The sequence below is a fragment of the Zeus faber genome, assembly GCF_960531495.2.
Source record: "Zeus faber genome assembly, chromosome: 20".
Classification (NCBI taxonomy): Eukaryota; Metazoa; Chordata; class Actinopteri; order Zeiformes; family Zeidae; genus Zeus; species Zeus faber.
The window spans coordinates 19,706,035-19,729,352 of NC_137207.1; the positions used below are offsets into that span (position 1 = coordinate 19,706,035).

Sequence of the window (23,318 nt, forward strand, 5' to 3'; positions counted from 1 at the left end):
ACATACATTTTATATTTATATTATATTTCATCAAAAGGAACATAGCAAAGGAACATCTGGAGCGCGCCGTCATTCCGGTAAATAAGCAAAATGAATTGGGAATTTTGGGAAGCACTAGGGCCGCATAATGGAACTGCAGGCTGTACACGGCGAGAGACTTCATTCCTGCAATATCATAGGCGTCCCAAAAGCTCCGTCACCCAGCTGCCACATGACAGCCAAATGATGTCATGAGCAGTAAAATGATGCCCCCTGGTGGCTCATTCGACTTCTACGAAATCAGTACAGGATCCAAAAATGCGTACGTGTACGTGCGCGCGCGCGCGCGTGCGTGCGCGTGCGTGTGTGTGTGTGTGTGTGTGTATGGGTCTAAATATAAATAAAGCCGGACATTTCTGTACAAGAGTACACTAACAATAACATGTATTCAACAGTATGAGCTCATATGTGGGTTATACAGTATATGGTGTAAAGCCACAGCGTTGGTCCCATAAAGCACCAATCAGAACCAGAACTCGGAGCGCTGCCTGCCCTGACTGAAAGGTTAGTCGAACACATTTGATACGAAGCTGCCGATTGGTCGCCACTGGAAGAGGAATTTGAGCCGCGTTACGCCATTGGCGGACTTTTTTTTTTTTTCTTTTTTTTTTTTTGCGCTGTCCTTTTCTCGCGATAGATTTCTCGTGGTGGCGGTGGGGAGGGGGTTTGAGTTCATTGCTAATTATTAATTCTTATAAAGAATTATCGACACGCACTTGCGAGGTCGTTTTTAATTATTATTATTATTGTTGGATTCTATACAACCATATCATTTCACCACCGAAGAGTGTATATTTTTTCCATTTGTTTGTATTTTTTATTCGTATTTTTTTTTTTACAGAAGGCAATTTGGATTTGGAAGATTTCCTTTTCACATTAACAGCGAGCGTCGTTTTTCACCTGCGACGTGCTTTCAAAAGGTTTTGGGTGCATGTCACGCAAGCCGCCGCGTCCGTCCAAAAAAAAATAATAATAAAAATAAAATACCAACCAGAACCAGAACCCAGACCAAGGGAGCTCCCCGACCGAAAGGCAAGTCGCGCAGATTTGACACGACGCCGCCGGTTGGCCGCCACGCGCGGGGCGCCGTGAGCCGCGCGGCGCGATAGGCGGAGAGAGCCCGTCGCCGTTCGTTTCTCGCGATAGTTTCCCCCGTGTGGGTTAATGGCTCCTCCTGCTAGAGCCTGAGACGGAGCTGGCACAGAGGAGCTGCGGTACCGCGGAGAACGGCGATTACACCCCGAATAACAACGGCTTCCCCCCCCCGGTCGCAATCGTTCGGGTCCAATCGGTAAAGAGGCGGTCGGGGTGTTGCTGGTTGTGGTCGAGCGTTAAAAGTAGGAAGCAAACGAAGGCGTTGTATTTTTTTTTTTTTTTTTTTAACGACCAACTCCCCAGATGAACTCCGTCAGAGCCTCCAGCAGGAGACCCAGGCGGGTGTCGAGGCCGCGCCCGGCGCAGCCCGAACGGAACAACGGCGAGCGAGGTGAGACGGCCCCCGGGTTGTTTGGCGCGGCGGTTCATTCCACCCCCCCCACCCACCCCCTATCAGTGGCCATTGTTTTCCCTGGCGCGGACGTGGCGGGGTGACGCAGGAAAAGCCGAGGCTTCTTGCTCCGGCGGCTCGGGGCCAGGCCGCGCTTTGTTCGGCTTGAGTGACTGAGCTAAGCTAACGAACGGGAGCTAGGCTAACGACGGGGAGCTATCGCTAGCTCCGCTGCTGGGCTCGGCGGGTGGGGGTGGGAAGGTGGAGGGTTGGGGAGGTGGTTGGCGGCGGAGGGGGGGGGGGGGTTGTCTTCGCCCCGCTGCGTACCTAACCGGATCGCCGACATTATAAACGCTTATCCCGGCGACCTCAACGGGATCCGAAGTGCCCGAAGTGCTCGGGTCTTTCCGCCCGCTCGGCTGTTGCATTCCCAGCTGTCACTAACTGGCTTCCAGGCTGTAAATCTGCGGCGCGTTCCGAGTCGGCGCTGCCATTTTTGGGGTGTAACGTCAACAAAACACTGGCCGCGAGGTGGGCAGCGCTACGCGGACCGTCGAGCCGCGCAAGGCCGGGAATGCGTTTTTTTTTTTTTTTTTTTTCTCTCTCTCTCTTTTTTTTTCCCCCCCCTCCTCTCTCTCCCGTTCTTTTTCTTTTCTAGGTTAACCTTGTCCTAACGATCCGGCAGAGGGTCCATCTTGTGTTGGTTTTAGCCGATGAAGTCATGGAGCGGACCCTTCCTTGTTCCGTCCGCCTCCATCTGTTTACGCCGCGGATTTGCGAGCTACGCAGTTGGGTTTCTCGCAGCGAGCCGGGCTTGCTGCGGCCCCCCCCTCCCCCCCCCCCCTCCGTCCCTGGTTTCACGCTGATCCCGGTGTATATGGAAGAAGGGGCTTTGGGTGTGATTAGGTGTGTTCTGAGGAGCCGATGACCCAAAAACGAAAAAATAGAAACGCAGTGGCATTCAGGTCCCCGGAGTGATTACAATCTACCAGGCTGCTCTGCTGGGTGCATCTGCCATGATCAATCACCAACCTTTGTCTGGTCTTACCAACGTGTACTCTGCCGGTTAACCTGGCCCGTGTAGGTTAACTATGCAAGGTATTATTTATTTAGTTTTTAAATCGGCAATGTCTACGTCAGAATTCCCCATGTTTTTAATAATGGATCTTTTATCTTAATTTTGACAACAAGCCCCCTTTGCAAAATCCACTGTGCCCGTCATGCATTTATTCGATGGATTTTGTTTTGTATAACTGGACCTGTGAGGCGCTGCATTGATTATTGGGTGTTTTATTCCTCGGCTGGCCTTGGTGCAAATCCTAAATTGTTATTTTTATTATGTTTGCTTTTTTACGACACCTTTCTGTCATGCATTACACCCCTTGATTCAAATACTTCATACATTTAGGTATGCAGGTTCCTCTGTGTGTCCCTGGCAACCATTTGTGGCTCAAGATTCTATAAACTTTATTTGCACATGCACATATGGTGCAGTGAAGTAATACTAAATAGGAAGTTAGTAAAACTGCAAGGGCTGTGCAAAACAAAGTAAGTAGGGTAATTAAAATTATATAATCTAAATCTGAAAAAATAAATGTACCAAGTACAGAATATAAGCAAAAACATGTGTGTGGGAGTGTGTATGTGTACAATGTGGGGGTGAATGGGGGGGGAAATACAGGGCTACAATCACAGTGTGCGGTGGGGGTATAGCCGTTGCATATGTTGATACTGATGTCACTCTGTAGTATATGTCGAGCTGGCAGTATATGCTGTAAATCCATTTGCCCTCCTGTCCAGATGAGGAGGCTCCAGCCGCGGCTGCTGCAGAAATGGCTGTGGAGGATTCAGGCCCCGGAGCGCAGAACAGTCCCTACCAGCTCCGACGCAAGTCCCTGGCACCCAAGAGAACCGCTGCTGCCTCAGCCACCGCCTCTGCTTGCCCCAGCAAGAGCCCCATGGAGGTAGGACAGAAAGACCCTATTGCTGTTTGTTATTATTGTTATGTATGTGTTGGCTTATTCTCCTCTGGGTAGTAATGCATTTGGGCGACAAAATAACATTTCTAAGCAACTTTTTTCCTTGCGTTATAGTGTATTGTACTGATGTGCGCTTGTCCTCTCTTTTTTTTTTTTTTTGTTTGTTTTTTTTTGTTTGTTTTTTTCTGCCCCAGGGAGCTTCCACCTCGTCCACAGAAGCCTTTGGTCACCGAGCCAAGCGGGCACGAGTGTCCGGTAAGAGCCACGACCTGCCAGGTGTGTGTCAGAGCTTTTCCAACGGGGTGGGAGGTGGATATATTGCCATGATTTTTATGTTATGGCAAATGAGTCACCATTATTGATTTTTTTTCTTTTTTTTTTTTTTCCTATGCTGAAGCCCCACACCAGTCAAATAGTTATTTTTTCTTAATACCTAATCATCCTTTTTCAAGGATTATAACTGTCAGTGTAATTCGCTTGGAAGGCATAGGTCTGTCCCGAAAGCTTAGTGTGTGTGTGTGTGTGTGTGTGTGTGTGTGTGTGTGTGTGTGTGTGTGTGTGTGTGTGTGTGTGTGCGCGCGCGCTCTGACTATTCTTGCAGCAGCTCCAGCAGAGCAGTACCTGCAACAGAAGCTTCCAGATGAGGTGGTGTTGAAGATCTTCTCCTATTTGTTGGAGCAGGACCTCTGCCAGGCGGCGTGTGTCTGCAAGCGGTTCAGCCAGCTCGCCAATGACCCCATCCTGTGGTTAGTGCCGATCAAACCCTCTTGACCCCCATAAATCTGGTTCCCTCTATTTTATTTTTTGAAATAGTCATGCCTTGTTTGATATCATATTGTGAAAACTGCTTGTGTCTTGTCATTTTCTAGGAAGCGTTTGTACATGGAGGTGTTTGAGTACACACGCCCCATGATGCACCCAGAGCCGGGCAGATTCTACCAGGTCAGCCCCGAGGAGCATGAACATCCCAACCCCTGGAAGGAGAGCTTCCAGCAGCTGGTCAGTACACGTGCAGCCTGATACTATTTGTGTGTTTGCTATTGCAGTTTTGAACTACCGATATTTTTTATTTGACCTGTCTTTCCTGTGTCCATGATCACAAGAATCGTCATGGTGGCGTCCCTTTGACCTTGGCATTCCTCGTGATTAATCTTGATGTTTTGCGATTTTTGACCATTTCCACTGTTCACATCACATTCATTATTATTATGTGCAATGGATACATCATATCATAAGATGATTTGTTATGGTGCATGTGCTGTGCTCACTAATTGCATTTCTGTTTACTGTGCACAACAGTTACAGGGCTTGAACTTAACACCAACTAGACACTAAATGCTTGTGTTCCCTTCTTGAAAACCCCCTGGAGCTAAATAGTGTACGGTACTTAAAGTTGTTACATAAAGTGTGTGTGTGTGTGTGTGTGTGTGTGTGTGTGTGTGTGTGTGTGTGTGTGTGTGTGTGTGTGTGTGTGTGTGTGTGTGTGTGTGTGTGTGTGTGTGTGTGTGTGTGTGTGTGTGTGTGTGTGTGTGTGTGTGTGCAGTACAAAGGTGCTCACGTGAAACCAGGTTTTGCCGAGCATTTCTACAGCAACCCGGGCAGATACAAAGGCAGAGAAAACATGCTGGTAAGGGGAGAAGCGCCCTGGGAATGAATGTGAACCAGTGTGTCTCGCCGCTTGTGTAAACACCTGCCTGCTTTTCCAAACCATACATTGATAAATAATGTGCTTGTGTATTTTCTGCCTCATAAATGGTTGCATGTTTCTCTCGCAGTACTACGACACCATCGAGGACGCACTGGGCGGTGTGCAGGAGGCACACTTTGACGGGCTGATATTTGTCCACTCCGGCATCTACACAGACGAGTGGATTTACATCGAGTCGCCCATCACCATGATTGGTGCAGGTGAGAAACACGGGGTATTGTAATACCCTGCGCGCAAGTGGGATATTGAAAAAAATCACATCACTATGTGAATCAGGCTTTGGCAGAATTGCGATTAAATCGGCAATCGACTCCCATTGATCGCGATTGACATTGATGACAGGCGTCTAATAATAATAATAATCTGAGGGGAAAAATGCAAGCATTGAAACTGAAAGTGCAGTTGACCTTGTTCTGAAACTGGAGCGAAAAGGGAGAGAGGGGAAGAGGGGACGGAGGGTCTCGCCCCTAACTCAGAGAATTGGGAGTTTATTTTATTTTTCCTCCAGGCAGCGGTGCACCGTGCGCATGCGTGGTATCCCCGACTCCCATGCCTGTGTTTTTATCTTAGATTTATTTATTTTAGTTTGTTTCTTACATGTATGAAACATATATATATATATATTTTTAAAATACAACTGAGTAAAGGGACTCTCCCGCTCCAAAAAAAAAAAAAGTCTCCCCGTTGCCTGTGTCCTGTAATGTGGCAAATGTGAATCCCCCTGCGCCATAAAATCATCTTTTGCACATTCGCCCAACCCTAATGTGTGTATATATTGTTTCTCTTCATACCTTATAATCAATAATTTGATATTTTTGATGATAGGTACATCAAATAAATAATTGTGAAACATTACTACTGTGGATGCTGTCACAAAGCAGGTACAATGCATTAATTAGAGGGGCTGGATCAGTCTTAAGAAGTAAAAGAAAAAGTGTTGGTATACTATAATGCACCCTTAAAGACAACATTTAACTATATCACCATATTTTGGTCCCAAAATATATCTAGTATCATATCATGATATTGATATATTGCACAATCTCACTGTATGTGATCAATGATCTTGCAGCTGTTTTATTGTGTATTTATGAGGGTCTCTGTTTCTCTCTCCAGCTCCGGGTAAAGTGGCTGACAAGGTGGTAATAGAGAACACCAGAGACTCTACGTTTGTGTTCATGGAGGGCTCTGAGGACGCCTACGTAGGCTACATGACGATCAGGGTAAGCACCGACCACACCGAGATCTGTCACCTATTTCCGTCTGTGAGGGAGTAGAGAAGACAATCATTTGATCGCGTGCCGACAGAAACATGTGAAAAGGAGAATATGTCAGTACTCTAGGCTTGGGTGATCGTGCAGAATTCCAATCGGCAATCGCTGGGGGTCAGCAATTGCTGATAGACTATTCTATCGGGAGGGAGGGTGCACGCACATAGAATGTGATGTGGCAAATGTGGTCTCCCTGTGACAGAGGTGCAGGATTTATTGTTTACAAGTTAAGTATTTACACAAAAACATCTTTTACTGTTTTTCTTTTAGTTTTACAAAACAATGCCGTACATTTATTGAGTATTCAAACTACATCTCTGGGATTGGACGGGATGCTACGACCTGTGGTTCTGTAACCCCTCCCCTCTCACTCACTCAACATCCACTGATGGGCAGCGCAGCGGTACTTTATTTTCCACTGACGCTGCATTGCTGAGGTAAAATGGGAAGTAGTAATCACAAACATGTGATTTAATGTTGACATATAAAGCGTTGGTAATAGAGATGCACCGATCAATCGGCCGGTTTTCAACTTGATCGGCCCTGAATGGTGACCGATCAGATATATTTTCAGATTCTGTACCGGTCAAATTTACACGCCCAATACTGTGCTCATGTACTAGAACTCAAAAATGCTCCGATACTCAAACCTGACACGAATGTAATCTTGCGTAGTTAAGGCTCAAAGAAGAGCGAAAGTGTGTGTGTGTGCGTGCGCGCGCGTGTGTGTGTTCCTTGTGCACTTGCTCGGCTCGTGATGAAATGTTGACTCTTTCAAGACTCTGTTCTGGAGTCACTCAGTAAAATGAGTCGTTTCATTTGGTTCAATGCAAGGTGGGTTCCAGTGAACGGGAGCGAGAAAGGTCTGCCATTTATTATTATTTTTGTTTTTTGCAATGATTGCAATTTATTTTGGAATGGCAAGTGCCATATAAATATAATATAAATGTGTATTTGCACTTAAAAGTAAAAGACTTTAATTTTAAGTTTGGACATTGGACATTTTCATATTAGTTATGTTGTCCTATTAAAACTCAGTGAGAGTTAAAGGTTGCATTGTACTGAAACTTGTACTGAAAAATATTTATTTGAAACTGAGGGACAGTTTCATGTTCTATTATTGTTCCATAGGGAATAATGAACAATAATTAACTGTCAAAATAAGCAATCTCACTATTATGGTAACTGAAAAATGCCGCAGTAGTTTGTATGTGCAGCTGTCCTGTCACGTGAGTGTGATCAGGTCACGTGAGTGTGATCAGATCACACCATGTATTTGTCATTGACGTACAGCAGATATACCCAATGAGACCAAATGATAATAACATTTGATTTCTCCGATCACGGCTATAAACCTAAAATGATTGGACAATAATGGCAAAGTTATGTAATAGTCAGTTTTATTATGAACATTGAATAAAAAACAGAATCGGCAGGTCACACTTTATTGTTATTTATTTATTTTTATCAGAATTGGCCAAGAAAATTGCAACCGGTGCATCTGTAGTTGGTTTTACATGTTCCGTAACTTTACGATATGATGCATTTCAAGGGGTATATTCTAATTCAATTAATTTGGATACTATATATAGTTAGCCTTAGTAGCTTGCATACAATGTGATATCCTAGTTTCGAGATGACTACGCTGTGAATAACTGAGTCATTTAGCTGCAGTAACTCAAACGCCACAGAGACTCTGTAACACTGTTGTGGTACTTATTATGTTCCTAAGGTTGACAGGTCTGGACGTGTGTGGCGCGGCACGGGGACGGGACTGACAGGGGATTTGGGGGTGGGGGGGCAGGACAGTCTCTTAACTCAGCTGTTTCATAAAAATAGAAACAAACAAAAATAAATATCGAAAAAACGCAAGAAACTGGCATGGGAGTCGGGAACTGGCAGTGCACAGTGCACCGCTGTCTGGAGCAGAAGAGAAAAAACTGCGCCAATTAGGTTTATATTTTTAATTTTCCATACATAAAAACGAAATAAATATAAATCTTTCTCTGTGAGATTATATTATTGTATAGATTGCTATATTATAATTTAAATGTATTAGATTTGCATATAAAGCCGGGAAGTGAGAGTTGATCACAAGTGGTTACTGGAGGCGCCTTCTAATGCCAGGTGTAAACAGATATACTTGTTTACACTCGGCACATTCCATTTCTGTGGTTGTAGTTGATTCAGACAATGCACTGCACAATGAGGGTTAGAACACATTCACAACAACGAGGGAAGAAACAGTATTTTTTTTAACATGCAATACCAGAACACTTTTACACAATGAACATTACAAATAATCAATCAATAATACACTGCCTTCCAAATTATTATGCAAATTGGATTTAAGTGTCCTAAACATTTAATTTTTTGTTTTTCAATTAACTCATGGATGGTATTGTGTCTCAGGGCTCTTTGGATCACTGAAATCAATCTCAGACACCTGTGATAATTAGTTTGCCAGCTGAGCCCAATTAAAGGAAAACTATTTAAGAAGGACGTTCAACATTATTAAGCAGCCACAGGTTTCAAGCAACATGGGAAAGAAAAAGGATCTCTCTGCTGCCGAAAAGCCTCAAATAGTGCAATGCCTTGGACAAGGTATGAAAACATTAGATATTTCACGAAAACTTAAGTGTGATCATCGTAATGTGAAGAGATTTGTGGCTGATTCAGAGCACAGACGTGTTGATGCAGATAAAGGCAGAATGAGGAAGGTTTCTGCCAGACAAATTCAATGGATTCAGAGAGCAGAGGCTTAAATGCCATTACAAAGCAGCAAACGGGTATTTGAAGCTGCTGGTGCCTCTGGAGTCCCGTGAACCTCAAGGTGTAGGATCCTCCAGAGGCTTGCAGTTGTGCATAAACCTACTATTGGGCCACCCCCTAACCAATGCTCACAAGCAGAAACGGTTGCAGTGGGCCCAAAAAAACATGAAGACTCATTTTCAAACAGTCTTGTTTACTGATAAGTGCCGTGCAACCCTGGTTGGTGCAGATGGATGGAGTAGTGGATGGTTGGTGGATGGCCACCACATACCAACGAGGCTGCGACGTCAGCAAGGAGGTGGCGGAGTCATGTTTTGGGCTGGAATCATGGGGAGAGAGCTGGTGGGCCCCTTTAGGGTCCCTGAAGGTGTGAAAATGACCGTGACAAAGTATATGACCATGACCTCAACCCTATTGAGAACCTTGGGAGCATCCTCAAGCAAAAGATCTATGAGGGTGGGAGGCGGTTTGCATCAAAACAGCAGCTCTGGGAGGCTATTCTGACGTCCTGCAAAGAAATTCAAGCAGAAACTCTCCAAAAACTCACAAGTTCAATGGATGCAAGAGTTGTGAAGGTGATATCAAAGAAGACTCCTATGTTACCATGTAACTTGGCCTGATAAGATGTTTTTGATTGAAATAGCTTATTTCAGTAAATATGACCTCCTAATGCTGCAGATTCAACAAATAACCTTTTTCAGTTCTTTACAACCTATAAAATGTTTTGAAACTCGCTTGTGCATAATCATTTAGAACAGTGCATTTTGAGGATTGTTTTTTTTTTTTATAAATACTGTTATCATTGGGAGGTTTGTTCAATAACATTTGAATCATACCCTAACGGTTGATGACTTGAAAATTATACTGACTGTCATTTGCATCGACTATTTAGGAAAATCTGAGAAAAATATCATTTGCATAATAATTTGGAATGCGGTGTAAATCCAAGACAACTGAGCGGAGAGGGAGATCGATCGAGAGCAGGGGATCCGTTTCAGAACACGGTAAACTGCACTTCCGTCGTTTCAATGCTCGGATTTTTCCTGGTGGATTAAGCAAACAAAAAAATAATTAAATAATAAAATCGTCTGACATTCATGTCAGCCGATTGGCGATTTAATCGTCACTCTGCCTAAGCCCACTGTACTTAGGTGAGGACTATATTTAAACATAAGCTATTCTGAGAAAGATCATGCCTGAAAGGTGACTGTCTGTTGCTGCCGCGTTAATTAAAAGCTCTTTAAATGTAATACTGTCCTTACTTCTTTAATTTAGTTTTTATTTTTTCTTATCAAAGGAATCTTTATTCTTCTCTTGTGTAAAATAAGTCTTTGTTTGATCGTTTTTAAATTCTGAAGTGATCACCAAAGAGAACACCACTTCTCTGACGCTACAGTAGAGGCATTTGGGTTCATAAAACGCCGTTGTCATTTCACTCTGCACTGGGTTACCCATTCTATAATGTTATTAGTAGATGCACTGATATGTAGTTCACTTCTGCATGGTGTACTCATCTGTGCTGTCTGCTTCTAATGAATATTTAAAGAGAATTTTGCTTGAGAACCTGTTTTATTTTACCCTTGATTTGATGGCTTAGCTGAGATTGCAAATTGAAATTTTATTTTCTACACATTTCTTAAGTAGAAATTACTTTCTGATAGACAATTCTGTACCAGTTTGTGCAGCCATGTTGTGTGGTGATTTTTTAATAGACAGTTTTAATTGTTTGCCGTTTGTACAGCTCAAAAACAGTTTTCTAAGGAATTGGTTCCTGGCTGATGCCAGATTTTTGGGGCCAATCCAGATTTTGGAGAGTGTTAGCCCACCAATGGTGGGCTAACACTCTCCAAAATCGGAGAGTGCACCGGTTAGTGGGCTAACCGGTGTTTTGACCAATATTTTGTCAACAAGTGCAACATTTTCAGGTAACTTTGAAAAACGTTTATTTTAAAGTTTCTATATTTGAGAACATTTAACTTAACGCAAACAAATAAATACAAAGAACCTTTTGATAGATAAAAATAATCGAAGAGACAATATTAAATTACAATTTTATTTTGTATTTTGATGTGTTCCAGCGAGCACATCATCACTTCTGAAACTAGTTACTTGGTAGGGTTGTGATATGAACTATGACATCATTTCAGAGAGCTCAGTGATCTGTCCAATCACTATTGGAATGCTTGCTACATTTGACATTGAGCAAATTCAGAATCAAAGCAGTCTACGGTTTGTTTTTAAAGTACCGTTTGGCATGTTGCGTCACCTTTTCTGACCCTAAACCTAAATTTATTGCAAATTCACTCAATTCTAGAATAATCTCATCAAACCCACAAAGCGGAAAATCCAATGCTTTGACTTGTGGATTTTGTCTCCTTCCTTGATAACTGGCTAGCTTGAATGTGGTCCACAGGGAATTTTAGTTGAGTGACTCGAAATTGGTTTTCTATGAGCAACGCAAAGCAACCCTTTTTGGAAGAAAAGAATTTGGACAAAAAAAAAAAAATCATAGTTAATTGCCTGTCGATTGGCCCGTGCTCTTAATTTGGTGTTATCGTTATGCCTGCATTGCTGCGTTGTCTGATCCGTCCTCCCCTCCACAGTTCAACCCTGACGACAAGTCGGCCCAGCACCACAACGCCCACCACTGCCTGGAGATCACGGTCAACTGCAGCCCCAACATCGACCACTGCATCATCCGCTCCACATGCACAGGTCTCACACACACACACACACACACACACATACACACACTACTACGGCCTACATTTTTAACACATGATGAAATAATAACTGTATGTTAAAGATCCAGCTGGCAGCTTGCCCAAAGCCATAAACAAACTCTTATGTACATGGTGTTATTGGAAACCATTTTAGGTGTGTTGGCGCATAGTTGTGCTTCTTTTTGTTTTACTCCCCTGTTGGTTGTTAAAACTATTTCGATATTTAGTTTCAATTGTTCTCATTGCTGCTCTTAAACCTCTTGGCATGTATGGACGTGCATAGGGCTGTGCCGGTCATGACATTTTTGCTGTCAATCAATCGTCAGCCAATAATCGAATCGATTGCCATTATTGTCTCGTCTTGGGAGTCGGGAGGTGTTTTGTCCATGAGCGTCCCTGTAATGCACAGGCGTAGATTACGCATGGAGGGAGACGGGTCCCGATCTAAGGTCCAGAGCCTTCTTTCTTTCCCTCCTCCAGTGATGAGTGAAATGAGACTCCGTAGACTGCGTTGGCTCCTCTGCTGTGTGTGCACGAAGGAGACACATTCACTTTTGTACAAACAATAAAAGAAAATGTCTGGCCTGTTTGATTTTCAGTTGACTTTGTCGATGTTCCGTGCCGAGAGGACAAGCATGTTTACCTTCTGCATGTCTTCTGATGCATAAGCGAGAGGGAGGGGTGTAAAAAACTGTACGATGCATTATTATTATTTATTATTATAATATAAGGGGCCAGCCCAGAAGGCAGCTGACAGGCACCAGAGTAAGTTCTGCAAAATAAAAAAACCTATAACATCACTGTCAGAATGTATAGACATTCCAGAGATATCAATGTATTAAAAGTTCCTGAATTATAATTACTGGTAACCATAACCATAAGGAATTGCATAATACAAGGGAGATGTATTTATTGTGTATGGGTTTGGAAATATTTTCATTCTTTTTGTGTTTTTGGGTTCCCCTCTAGATGCCTCAAAGATTAGTTACAATGACAGCAAAAATGTGTAGCCCACTACACACAATTTATTTCATTATACCAATCAGCCACAACATTTAAACCACTGACAGGTCAAGTGAATAACATTGATCATCTCGTTCCAGTTGCACCTGTCAAGGGGTGGGATATATTAGGCAGCAAGTGAACAGTCAGTTCTTGAAGTTGATGCGTTGTGGGAAACAGGAAAAAGCGTGGGATCTGAGCCACTTTGACAAGGGCCAAATTGTGATGGCTAGACGACTGGGTCAGAGCATCTCCAAAACGGCAGGTCTTGTGGGGTGTTCCCGGCATGCAGTGGTTACTACCTACCAAAAGTGGTCCAAGGAAGGACAACCGGTGAACTGGCGATAGGGTCATGGACGCCCAAGGCTCATTGATGCACGTGAGGGGTGAAGTCTAGCCAGTCTGGTCCGCTCCCACAGAAGAACTACTGTAGCACAAACTGCTGATATAGTTAATGCTGCTATGATAGAAAGTTGTCATAACACACAGTGCATCACAGCTTGCTGTATGTGGGGCTGCGTAGCCGCAGACCTGTCAGAAGGCCTTTCTCAATCTGCGTTCTTGTCTGTACTTGTGTTCCTGTGGATTTGTGAAACGTCATCAGTCGCAGCCCAAGTACTGTTCTAATTCAAAGTCCGCATCAAGGCAAGTCCAGTCCAAATGCCCGGATGTGGACTTTATCGAGGCTGCATCGGTGGTGACTTGTGTGGACTTGGGACAGCCAAGTATCCCAGAATGCATTTCGCACCAAGCGGTGGAAATGGTAATGGCTCCGGGAGTCTGTACTCCCGAGTCGAACTTGCCAAGACTGAACTACCACGTCCGCAAGTCTGGACTTCGCGTACTTGGTATTGAGAAATGACCAGAGTGTCCAATGCTGACCCCTGTCCACCACTGAAAGCGCCTATGATGGGCACGTGAGCGTCAGAACTTGGATCAGTGGAAGAAGGTGGTCTGGTCTGATGAATAACATTTGCTTCTACATCATGTGGATGGCCGGGGTTGGGGTCGTATCGAGCATCTGAGGATGTGCTGGAACAACAAGCCTGATCCATGGGGACCCCACCTCACACCAGGACTTAAAGGATCTGCTGCTGACGTCTTGGGTCCAGAGACCACAGGACACCTTTAGAGGTCTTGTGGAGTCTGTGCCTCCACAGGTCAGAGCTGTTTTGTTTACACAATTAGTTGTTATAAGAGGTGGTTTTAATGTTGTGGCTGATCGGTTGAAGTCAGTTAAACCACTTACCTTAATTAATTAATTTATACGTTTATAAAATACATTATTATTATGAATACAGTTTTCTGTTGATTTACAAAGTACCGTAAAATAATAGTTCCCCAAAATGGATTAATAATCGTGGTAAATAATCGTAACCATAATACTGACTAAAATAGTTGTGCATTTTATTTTAGCCATCGTCATGCAGCCTTTCTTCAGAACGATCACCGCCATTAGTTGCGCCATGGGAAAACCACCCACACCCGCAGACACCGCCCGATCATGGAATTACACAGTAACCAACCCGGAACAAATAAACTTCTGCCACACAAAATAAACCAGAACAGCCAAATCCAACCATCCATTGAACTTTAACCAAGGGCTGACTACCCTGGACCACACTTATTGCTGCTTGCAGCCATATTCTTATTAGTAGAAGTAGTAGCCTTATTATTATTATTAGGGGTCCAGCTCCCACGCCCCCTTGTGGACTGCATATCGTTCACTACTCGTACACAGACAACCCGAGCCAATGCTGCATTTTGGGGGGGGGGTTGATCTGGCACTGAGCCAGCAGCGGACAAAGTCACAGAGCCGAAACCGGGCCGAAACAGGCACGGCCGGCGTGCAGGGACTCAGGTCGGACGTTTTGATGACAGAGTTTTTCATTGGTAGGTTGGTCGCTGGGGGAAAAAATACTCCATTCGGGAGCTGGGAAAAAATTTACCTTAAAACCTATTGGAGCTGCAGATATTCCGCTATGATCTAATTAAAATATGTATGCTTTATCATTTTTAACATTCAAATATATGAAAAATGATAATGCTCAAATTATAACTAAGGGAGGGATTGTGTAGGGTTTAACCATACATTAAATTATTTATGTATATTTATAGGAAAGGTAGATTATTTTATACATTTTCGGAAAACCTTAACAACCTGCGATTATGGCTGTATTTTTTGCGTGTGTGTGGATGACCGTCGATAACCGGCCCAGGCCTAGACCTGAAGTGCTTATTGCAAGGTTCTTCAGCAATGCTTCTATTTTGCCTATCTGACAGCCGCTATAGGACTGTGTGCATGGTGTTCACGACCAGCCTCCCTTTTCCAGACCATAAAATATATGCAAAGACTGCAGTTTTTCCAGAGTTTAATAGCATATCTATGGTTTTGATGCTTTGTTTTCAGTTTAGGTTGGTTGTTTCAGTGTCATATCCCCTCCATTTCATCTTCATTTCTTATTAAGTAATGTACAATTATTGTCGACATTTTTCATATCAACGACTCTCAATTCGACACACATTATGCCACGGGCCCCAAGATTTAGCCTCTTGGACGCCAAGCGGAGACTATATTTTTGCTTTTAACACATTATTGTACACTCTCTCATGGTGTTAATGTCTTGTATATGAAATAATGGTGAAGTTTAACAATTGATCATTCCACTGGGCAGCCCCTGGAACCTTGCAGGGCTCCTAGTGGGTCCACACTTATCTAATAGAAAGAAGATGAGTACATAGTTTGCTCACTGTTCATTATGTAAAGGCTAATGAGGTCATGAAGGTACCATAGTAGTCACGGCACAGGTAAAGAATGACAACTTGAAATGCAGAATCCAAGTTGATCCTCATATCTTTATTTTTATTTTTCCCCCCAGTGGGCTCAGCAGTGTGTGTGAGTGGCCAGGGGGCGTGTCCAACCATCAAACACTGCAACATCAGCGATTGTGAGAACGTAGGGCTGTACATCACAGACCATGCACAGGTAATGCTGAACAGACACCATTTTACATTATTTTCTGTTTTATCACCAGCCCCCAGTAACTAACTAATCCAAGCGGCAAGTGTGATCCTGAGTCTGATCCTCTATGTTCCAGGGCATATACGAGGATAATGAGATCAGTAACAACGCGCTCGCCGGCATTTGGGTCAAAAACCATGGCAACCCCATCATCAGACGGAACCACATCCACCACGGCCGGGACGTCGGCGTGTTCACCTTCGACCACGGCATGGTACCGTAATGAGCCGCCGTAGCACTGAGAATGCAGCGTGACGCCGCCTTCTCCTGCACCTGGTTTCAACTGATCACTCCCTCTCTCCCTCAGGGTTACTTCGAGAGCTGCAACATCCACAGGAACCGCATCGCGGGCTTTGAGGTGAAGGCCTACGCCAACCCCACGGTGGTGCGCTGCGAGATCCACCACGGGCAGACGGGCGGCATCTACGTGCACGAGAAGGGCCGCGGGCAGTTCATTGAGAACAAGATCTACGCCAACAACTTTGCGGGAGTCTGGATCACCTCCAGCAGCGATCCCACGATACGGTGAGAGCCCGCGGGGCGACTTAACGGCCCGGGGTGTGGTTTAGCGTTGACTACGCAAGTATTTCCTCTGCTGTGCCTACGGCAGTGGTGAGCTATTAATAGTTCTGTCCCTATCCGTAGTTGTGTTTTTGGAGGGGCACACGTAACCACCGGCGGTGATCTCAGGAAAAAAAAAAGGAGTGAGAACCTGCTTTTGGTGTTTTGACGTGCGACCATAAATCGGCGTATGGCTGGGGTAAAAGATATATACTCCCATAAGATTTAACTCTATTGTTTTAATTGCCATTGATTTGAAAAGTGTAGTATGGCTACTTGGTTTGGAAGTTTTAATGAATGAAATACCACTGTAGTCACATGACTTGACATCTTTACATTATCATTTTAGCAGATGCTTTTGTCCAAAGGGACTTTATTATTCAAACACCGATGGACGAGCCACCAGGGGAAATGAGGGGTTAAGTGTCTTGCTCAAGGACAGCATGCTAGCAGGAGGAGCCGGGGATCGAACTTTGAACCTTCGGATCCTGGGCTACTGCCCTCCTTTGAAATATAGCATTTCTATATTAGGCTGAATTTATTTTGTGAACTAATAAGGAAATTCTGTAAAATAAAATCGATTGGGGTTCATTTTAGAAATTTTTTTTATTGATTAATTTTTTTACTAAGCCTATTTGATCTTCATTTACTTTTCACATGTTTACAAATAACTGGCAGTTTGTATGAACCGGGCGTCATCTGTAGTGGAAATGTAACGACCCGGCTCTTTTATCTGATTGGCTAAGCAACCATAATGTGGCATTGACGAGCGCCGGTGCCGTTTGCCTCGAGTCGCACGGGAGAAGAAAAGCGGCGGCGTGTCATACTGAGTGAACAGAGGATTTCATGCGTCGTGCTCCAAACGATGTTTAGTGAAGGCACGAGTGGTTTCTGAGCACCTGAGGGCCGATATATCAATCGGCAGCTCGGGCTCGGCACTCAAATCTGCCTTGGTCCGGTAGATTCTGATCATATAGGAACCGGTGCTGTAGTGGTACCGGGTGCCAAACCCAACAGGATGTTTGAAAATATCCCGTGCATGATCATGTTTTGATTGAGTGTGCAGGAGAGCAAGGAGAATCAACGTCCTGCGTGCTACAATAATGAAATAAGAGTTAACCTATTTTAAATAGTGAAAATAGGAAGTCAATACCTGGTGGTCAATGTTGACATTTTGTTTAAAAAAAAAATAATAATAATAAGGAAATTAAAAAAAAAATTAAAAGCGCCAATGCTTAGGACCGGCAAAGGGTCAACCCTGTGTTATTAATTGTTGACAGTGAGATATTTATGCCAAGTAGTAACGATAATGTCATTCTTCGCCCACTTTATGTGAAGAATATTTAATTGATCTTCGCCATTTTAATAGACAATATGGTTTAACAGTCTTTTATGCAAGTATGTTTTTGTTTAATTGTGGTTTCATGTGGGGTTTTTTTCCACGTTTAAGTTTTGCACTTATCTTTACAATTGAGTAAAACTACCTCTAAACCTGATACTTTCCTCCATATCAAACTGTAAATAGTCCTTACCTTTTATAATTACCAGCATTGTGGAAAAAGGTGTCCAAATATTTGTCTAAAATTTTCATTCATTTGTCTTATAAAGTATTACATTTAACTCTGATACCTGCAGACAACCAGAACCCTGCTGTCACGGTGATGGACTGCCCTTGTCCCGCGTTCGTTATTATTTACTTATTTTAATTCAGATCCTGTTTCATTATCTAGGGGCAACGCTATATTCAACGGTAACCAAGGAGGGGTGTACATATTTGGCGACGGTCGGGGTTTGATAGAGAGCAACGACATCTACGGCAACGCCTTGGCTGGAATCCAGATCCGAACAAACAGCTGCCCCATCGTACGGCAAAACAAGATCCACGACGGTCAGCACGGAGGAATCTACGTGGTACGTGGGCGCGGCGAGGGGACGCGGCGGGAAATCGTTGGCGTCGACGTGCGTCTCGTGAATTTGACGCTCTGGTCGTTCGCTTTCAGCACGAGAAGGGCCAGGGGGTGATCGAGGAGAACGAGGTGTACAGCAACACCCTGGCTGGAGTGTGGGTGACCACCGGCAGCACCCCCGTCCTGCGCAGGAACCGCATCCACAGCGGTAAACAGGTAACGCTGTCCGCACGCATACACCAATAAGGTTCCGCATGGAGACCTTGTGTCTGAAATCCTACCTCATCTCAGTTCAGGATGACATTATTACAAATGTACGTTGCAAAATTGAAGATAAAAACTTAATTTTATTTTTACTTTAATTCACCCTCGCCTTGTGTTTCCGATATGCAGTAGCAAGACGGCCAAATGTTGTAATAATCCATCCAATGAGTAATTTACCCAAGCGCTGCGTTCCGCCACCTTTGTTTACACTCGCTCCCATGCACGATCAAGTAACCTAAAGCACCGCCTCGTAAAATATTGGCGTAACGCAGTATCGTGTCGCAAACCAGCGGCAGAAACTGCTTTACTCTCCATTCACACCGGAAGCCATGTCACTTGGCGTACGTCGTTTCACACGTTCATGCACACGTCCATGTATGCGCTTATGCACGCACCGCTTGCGTTTTATTATTACTTGTGGTATTATTAATAAATTACTATTATTACTGCTTATGATTGGCATTTTAATATGATATTTTTTTATATATATATATATATATATATATATATTAGTACATGATAGACGTCTTCCCCCAACTTATTTGTAATTCTGGTGAAAAGTGGGACAATTTGGTAGGGAATGTTGAAAACCGGACCCGCAAGCCCCAGAGCCATAGCTTGTGCACTACAGTAATTTAAAGAAAGTGTGCTCCGACTCAATAAAATATGGTATGTTTTACTACATGTCCACTTGAGAGTTCCACAGACCAGATTTTACGTCCATGAATTCCGTGAAAAAAATGTCAGTGTTTTTGCAGAAATGTCAGAAATGTCAGTGTTTTTGCTCTGGCCTGCTTGTCCCCGGCCCATGACGCAAGCGGTTCTTGGTTCTAGTCCAGCAGCCGAGCGGTGCTGCTCTGGGACCCGTTTTCCTGGCAGAGACCCGGTTCTTTTTGCGGTAGTAGCGCGAAAAACTGTCTGGGATTACCCACCGGCCCTCAAAATTCCTTGGTGGAAAAGGAGTCTCTCTTCCTCCTTCTCTCCTCTCCATCTCTCTTGCAGTCTTCAACTAATGATGAAAAAATACAATAACTACCATGACAACCTTCTGTCTGAGGATGTATGTGAGTGTAAATGTGCATACTGTAGTCGAAAGGGTGTGTGTCTGTGTGTGTGTGTGTGTGTGTGTGTGTGTGTGTGTGTGTGTGTGTGTGTGTGTGTCCCACAAAAATAAAATGTTGACTGATTTAAAACTATCAGTTGAACACTTACAAAAAATTAAAAAGTTTGTGGCATGGCCAAAGAAATTTCTTAAATACAACTCAATGGCACAGACACGTGCAACCGGGGCTGTGACGGTTACTCCAACCCGCGGCCACGTGACGTCACCGCAAGGTTGAGCGCACTACCGTCATCACCGCAAATAATAAAATTAAGAAAAAATATTTTGTATTCAAAATTTTTTGCTGGTGAAAGTTAGAGGAGTGATATGAAACTAGGGCTGCCCTCTCAAAGTCCAGTCCAGTCATCAGTGGGAAACCGGTAAGGAAGTGGTGCCCGTTCCTCCGTGCCGTTTCGTGCCAGAGCTAATCGGCACAAAGTGGAAATCCATTCCAACTTTCCTCCCTCGCCAGTCACGTCGCTCTCTTTCGCTCCGTTGGCTTCTCCCATTGGAAATGTAAGACTTCAGCCGCTTTGCCGCTGCGTGACGCCTCTGGCGTGAGCGTGCGGTCACGGCTGGATGATTACAACATTTGCTGCTACCGCGTATCGGCAACACAAGGTGAGGGTGAATTCCAAATAAGTCGGATTTTGATTGATGTCGCTTATTTTGCCTTTCCTGTGAATTTGAGAGCCCCGACAAGCACCTTCCTCTTTTAATATAAACCATTTATTAATTGAATACAGAGAAAACAAAGGGGGGGGGTTTAATACTGTGTAATACTGCGGTATTTCGGTAGATATCCTACTGTGAAATTTCATACCGTTACATCACTAATTAAGGGTTTACGGTGTTACTGACTAACTTTATTTAAGACAAATTCCTTACAATCTCATCTTAAGATGTTCAATTCACTGTTGCAGAATAATATTCGATGTTGGGAATCCTTTTTTAGGATGGCAGTTAATCGTCAGTAAAAAAAAAATCGTACTTAATCTCCACCTCACACACAAAGGCCTCAGTTTTGTTTGGCCTAAAATAAAAAGTCCTATTTTTACTCATTTGTGTCAGCCATTACTGTAGAGTACGCCCGTCAGCTCGCCACGCCACAAATGTGTCTCACACACAGATGTTGCCATGAATACAGGCTTAAACAGTCGGTTGCCGATTTGTGATTTAGAATAGACAAAGGCCGTTTGGATTCCTTAAGAGAGGAGGTCAAAGATAAACGACCACAGGAGCGTTCACACTATCAAACGGAGCGACGCTGTTTTTCCTGCTGTCCGGTGTTTGCTGACCAACCTCCCCGTGTCCACCTTCCTCTGCGCCGCAGGTGGGGGTGTATTTCTATGACAACGGCCACGGGGTGTTGGAGGACAACGACATCTACAACCACATGTACTCTGGTGTGCAGATAAGGTGAGAGACGACTCTTTCCCCTTCGCCCCTCCCCGTGTTTAAATCACATTTATTTGTAATTTACCATTCATCTGCCCCACCAGTGCCCGAGGGCGAAGACGGTGAATTTCACTCGGCGGCGTAGTAGGATTGGGTGCTGGGCAGGATCTCGAGATTCAATGTGTATTCAACCTAATATTGACGAGACGGCTCACAACACGTTTCCATACTGATGTTTTATGAATGTATGTACGTGAGCATAATTTGTGTGTCGGCGTGAAACCAACCGGTTGTGGTGCTCTTCCAGGACGGGGAGCAACCCCAAGATCAGGCGCAACAAGATATGGGGCGGTCAGAACGGCGGCATCTTGGTCTACAACTCAGGTGCGTCCCCGTAGCGGTCAATCTTCTCGATCCAGTTCCCGGGTATTTTTTTTTTTTTTGTTTTGTTTTTTTTGTTTTTTTTTCCTTTAACGGTAACTGTGCCGCCGGCCGCAGGTCTGGGCTTCATCGAGGACAACGAGATCTTCGACAACGCCATGGCGGGCGTGTGGATCAAGACGGACAGCAACCCCACGCTGCGGCGCAATAAGATTCACGACGGCCGGGACGGCGGCATCTGCATCTTCAACGGCGGGCGAGGTGAGCGCAGCCCGAGCGGCTCCTTAGTGGAAAGTGGGCGGACACGGTGTGTCCCCCTTTTTTTTTTTTTTTTTTGAGAGCTTGAACTCTGAACCGTGCGCGTGCAGGTCTGCTGGAGGAGAACGACATCTTCAGAAACGCCCAGGCCGGCGTGCTGATCAGCACCAACAGCCATCCCATCCTCCGCAAGAACCGCATCTTCGACGGCTTCGCCGCAGGTAAGGTCTCGCCGCATCGCGTCCTCCGAGCCCCCCCTCCCCCGCTTGCGGCGGGTAGCGGTGTTCTGAACCAAAATGTCTTTTGGCAGGCATCGAGATCACCAACCATGCGACGGCCACTCTAGAAGGCAACCAGATCTTCAACAACCGTTTTGGGGGTCTGTTCCTGGCCTCGGGGGTCAACGTCACCATGAAAGGTAAGCGGCGTGTAAGGAACCATGGAGACTGCTGCATGGATGCGGGGTAAACAGTCCACGTCGCAGTAGTTGATACCCGGCAGTGTCTCAACACGGGGTCCGGGACCCCTTCGAAGGGTTCCAGTGGGTCCCCAGCAAAATGAACAGTCAACCTTTCACTGACATGATGTTAGAGAATGTGAAATAATGACTGTTTTGGGTCCGGGTCTGGAGACAAAATCGTGTCGATCGGGGTCAGTGGTCTACTGCGTATGCTTGATATGGAAAATGATTGGGAATCGCATCAATGTTCTTGAATAAGCAATGGTTACGTGTAACGAGTGTAATGGCCGAAACGTTCCCTCTCCCTCCTTGTTCTCTCTACCCCCCTCGCTCAGATAATAAAATAATGAACAACCAGGACGCCATAGAGAAAGCGGTGAGCAGAGGACAGTGTCTCTACAAGATCTCCAGTTACACCAGCTACCCCATGCACGACTTCTACAGGTACGCAGGAAACGCAAACACCGCCCCGCCCGCTGATTCAGAGCGTTGGCGTGTGATTTCAGACGAACCAATCTCCCTCCTCCCTTTCAGGTGTCACACCTGCAATACGACGGACAGGAACGCCATCTGCGTCAACTGCATCAAGAAGTGCCATCAGGGCCACGACGTGGAGTTCATACGGCACGACAGGTGAGCGCCGCAGACGTCGTCGGCACTCGCGGCCCGAATCCGCCCGGGGGTCTGTTTTTATTCTTCTTCCTGTGTCTCTTCCCCCCCCCCCCCCCTCCCAGGTTTTTCTGCGACTGCGGCGCCGGCACGCTGTCCAACCCATGCACACTGGCCGGGGAGCCCACGCACGACACGGACACGCTGTACGACTCTGCGCCGCCCATCGAGTCAAACACGCTGCAACACAACTGAGAGGACAGACGGACACACATCACCACCATCGACCGTACACCCGTGCACGCACCCACACACATCCCATCGCACCCATCCACACCCACAGAGCCGTGTCACGCCCGCCCGCGGCGCGGAGGGA

General features: G+C 45.0%; 1 protein-coding gene across 4 annotated transcripts; it reads left to right on the forward strand.

The window, feature by feature from the left end:
• Positions 1-1,173: 1,173 nt before the first annotated feature.
• On the forward strand, positions 1,174-23,304 carry fbxo11b (F-box protein 11b). Of its 4 annotated transcripts, none has more exons than XM_080020731.1 (22): positions 1,174-1,525; positions 3,326-3,489; positions 3,699-3,780; positions 4,106-4,250; positions 4,374-4,503; positions 5,048-5,131; positions 5,280-5,412; positions 6,329-6,435; positions 11,859-11,970; positions 15,860-15,966; positions 16,079-16,216; positions 16,310-16,527; positions 18,294-18,474; positions 18,564-18,686; positions 21,170-21,255; positions 21,542-21,618; positions 21,733-21,876; positions 21,984-22,094; positions 22,184-22,291; positions 22,669-22,777; positions 22,868-22,966; positions 23,068-23,304. In XM_080020731.1, exons 1-22 carry the CDS (start codon positions 1,438-1,440, stop codon positions 23,195-23,197), a joined length of 2,676 nt encoding a protein of 891 aa, XP_079876857.1. In that variant the 5' UTR covers positions 1,174-1,437; the 3' UTR covers positions 23,198-23,304. The 4 variants fall into 4 exon arrangements, with proteins under 4 accessions (XP_079876857.1, XP_079876858.1, XP_079876859.1 ...); XM_080020732.1 differs by having other exon boundaries at positions 4,109-4,250; XM_080020733.1 differs by having other exon boundaries at positions 3,699-3,759.
• Positions 23,305-23,318: the final 14 nt, after the last annotated feature.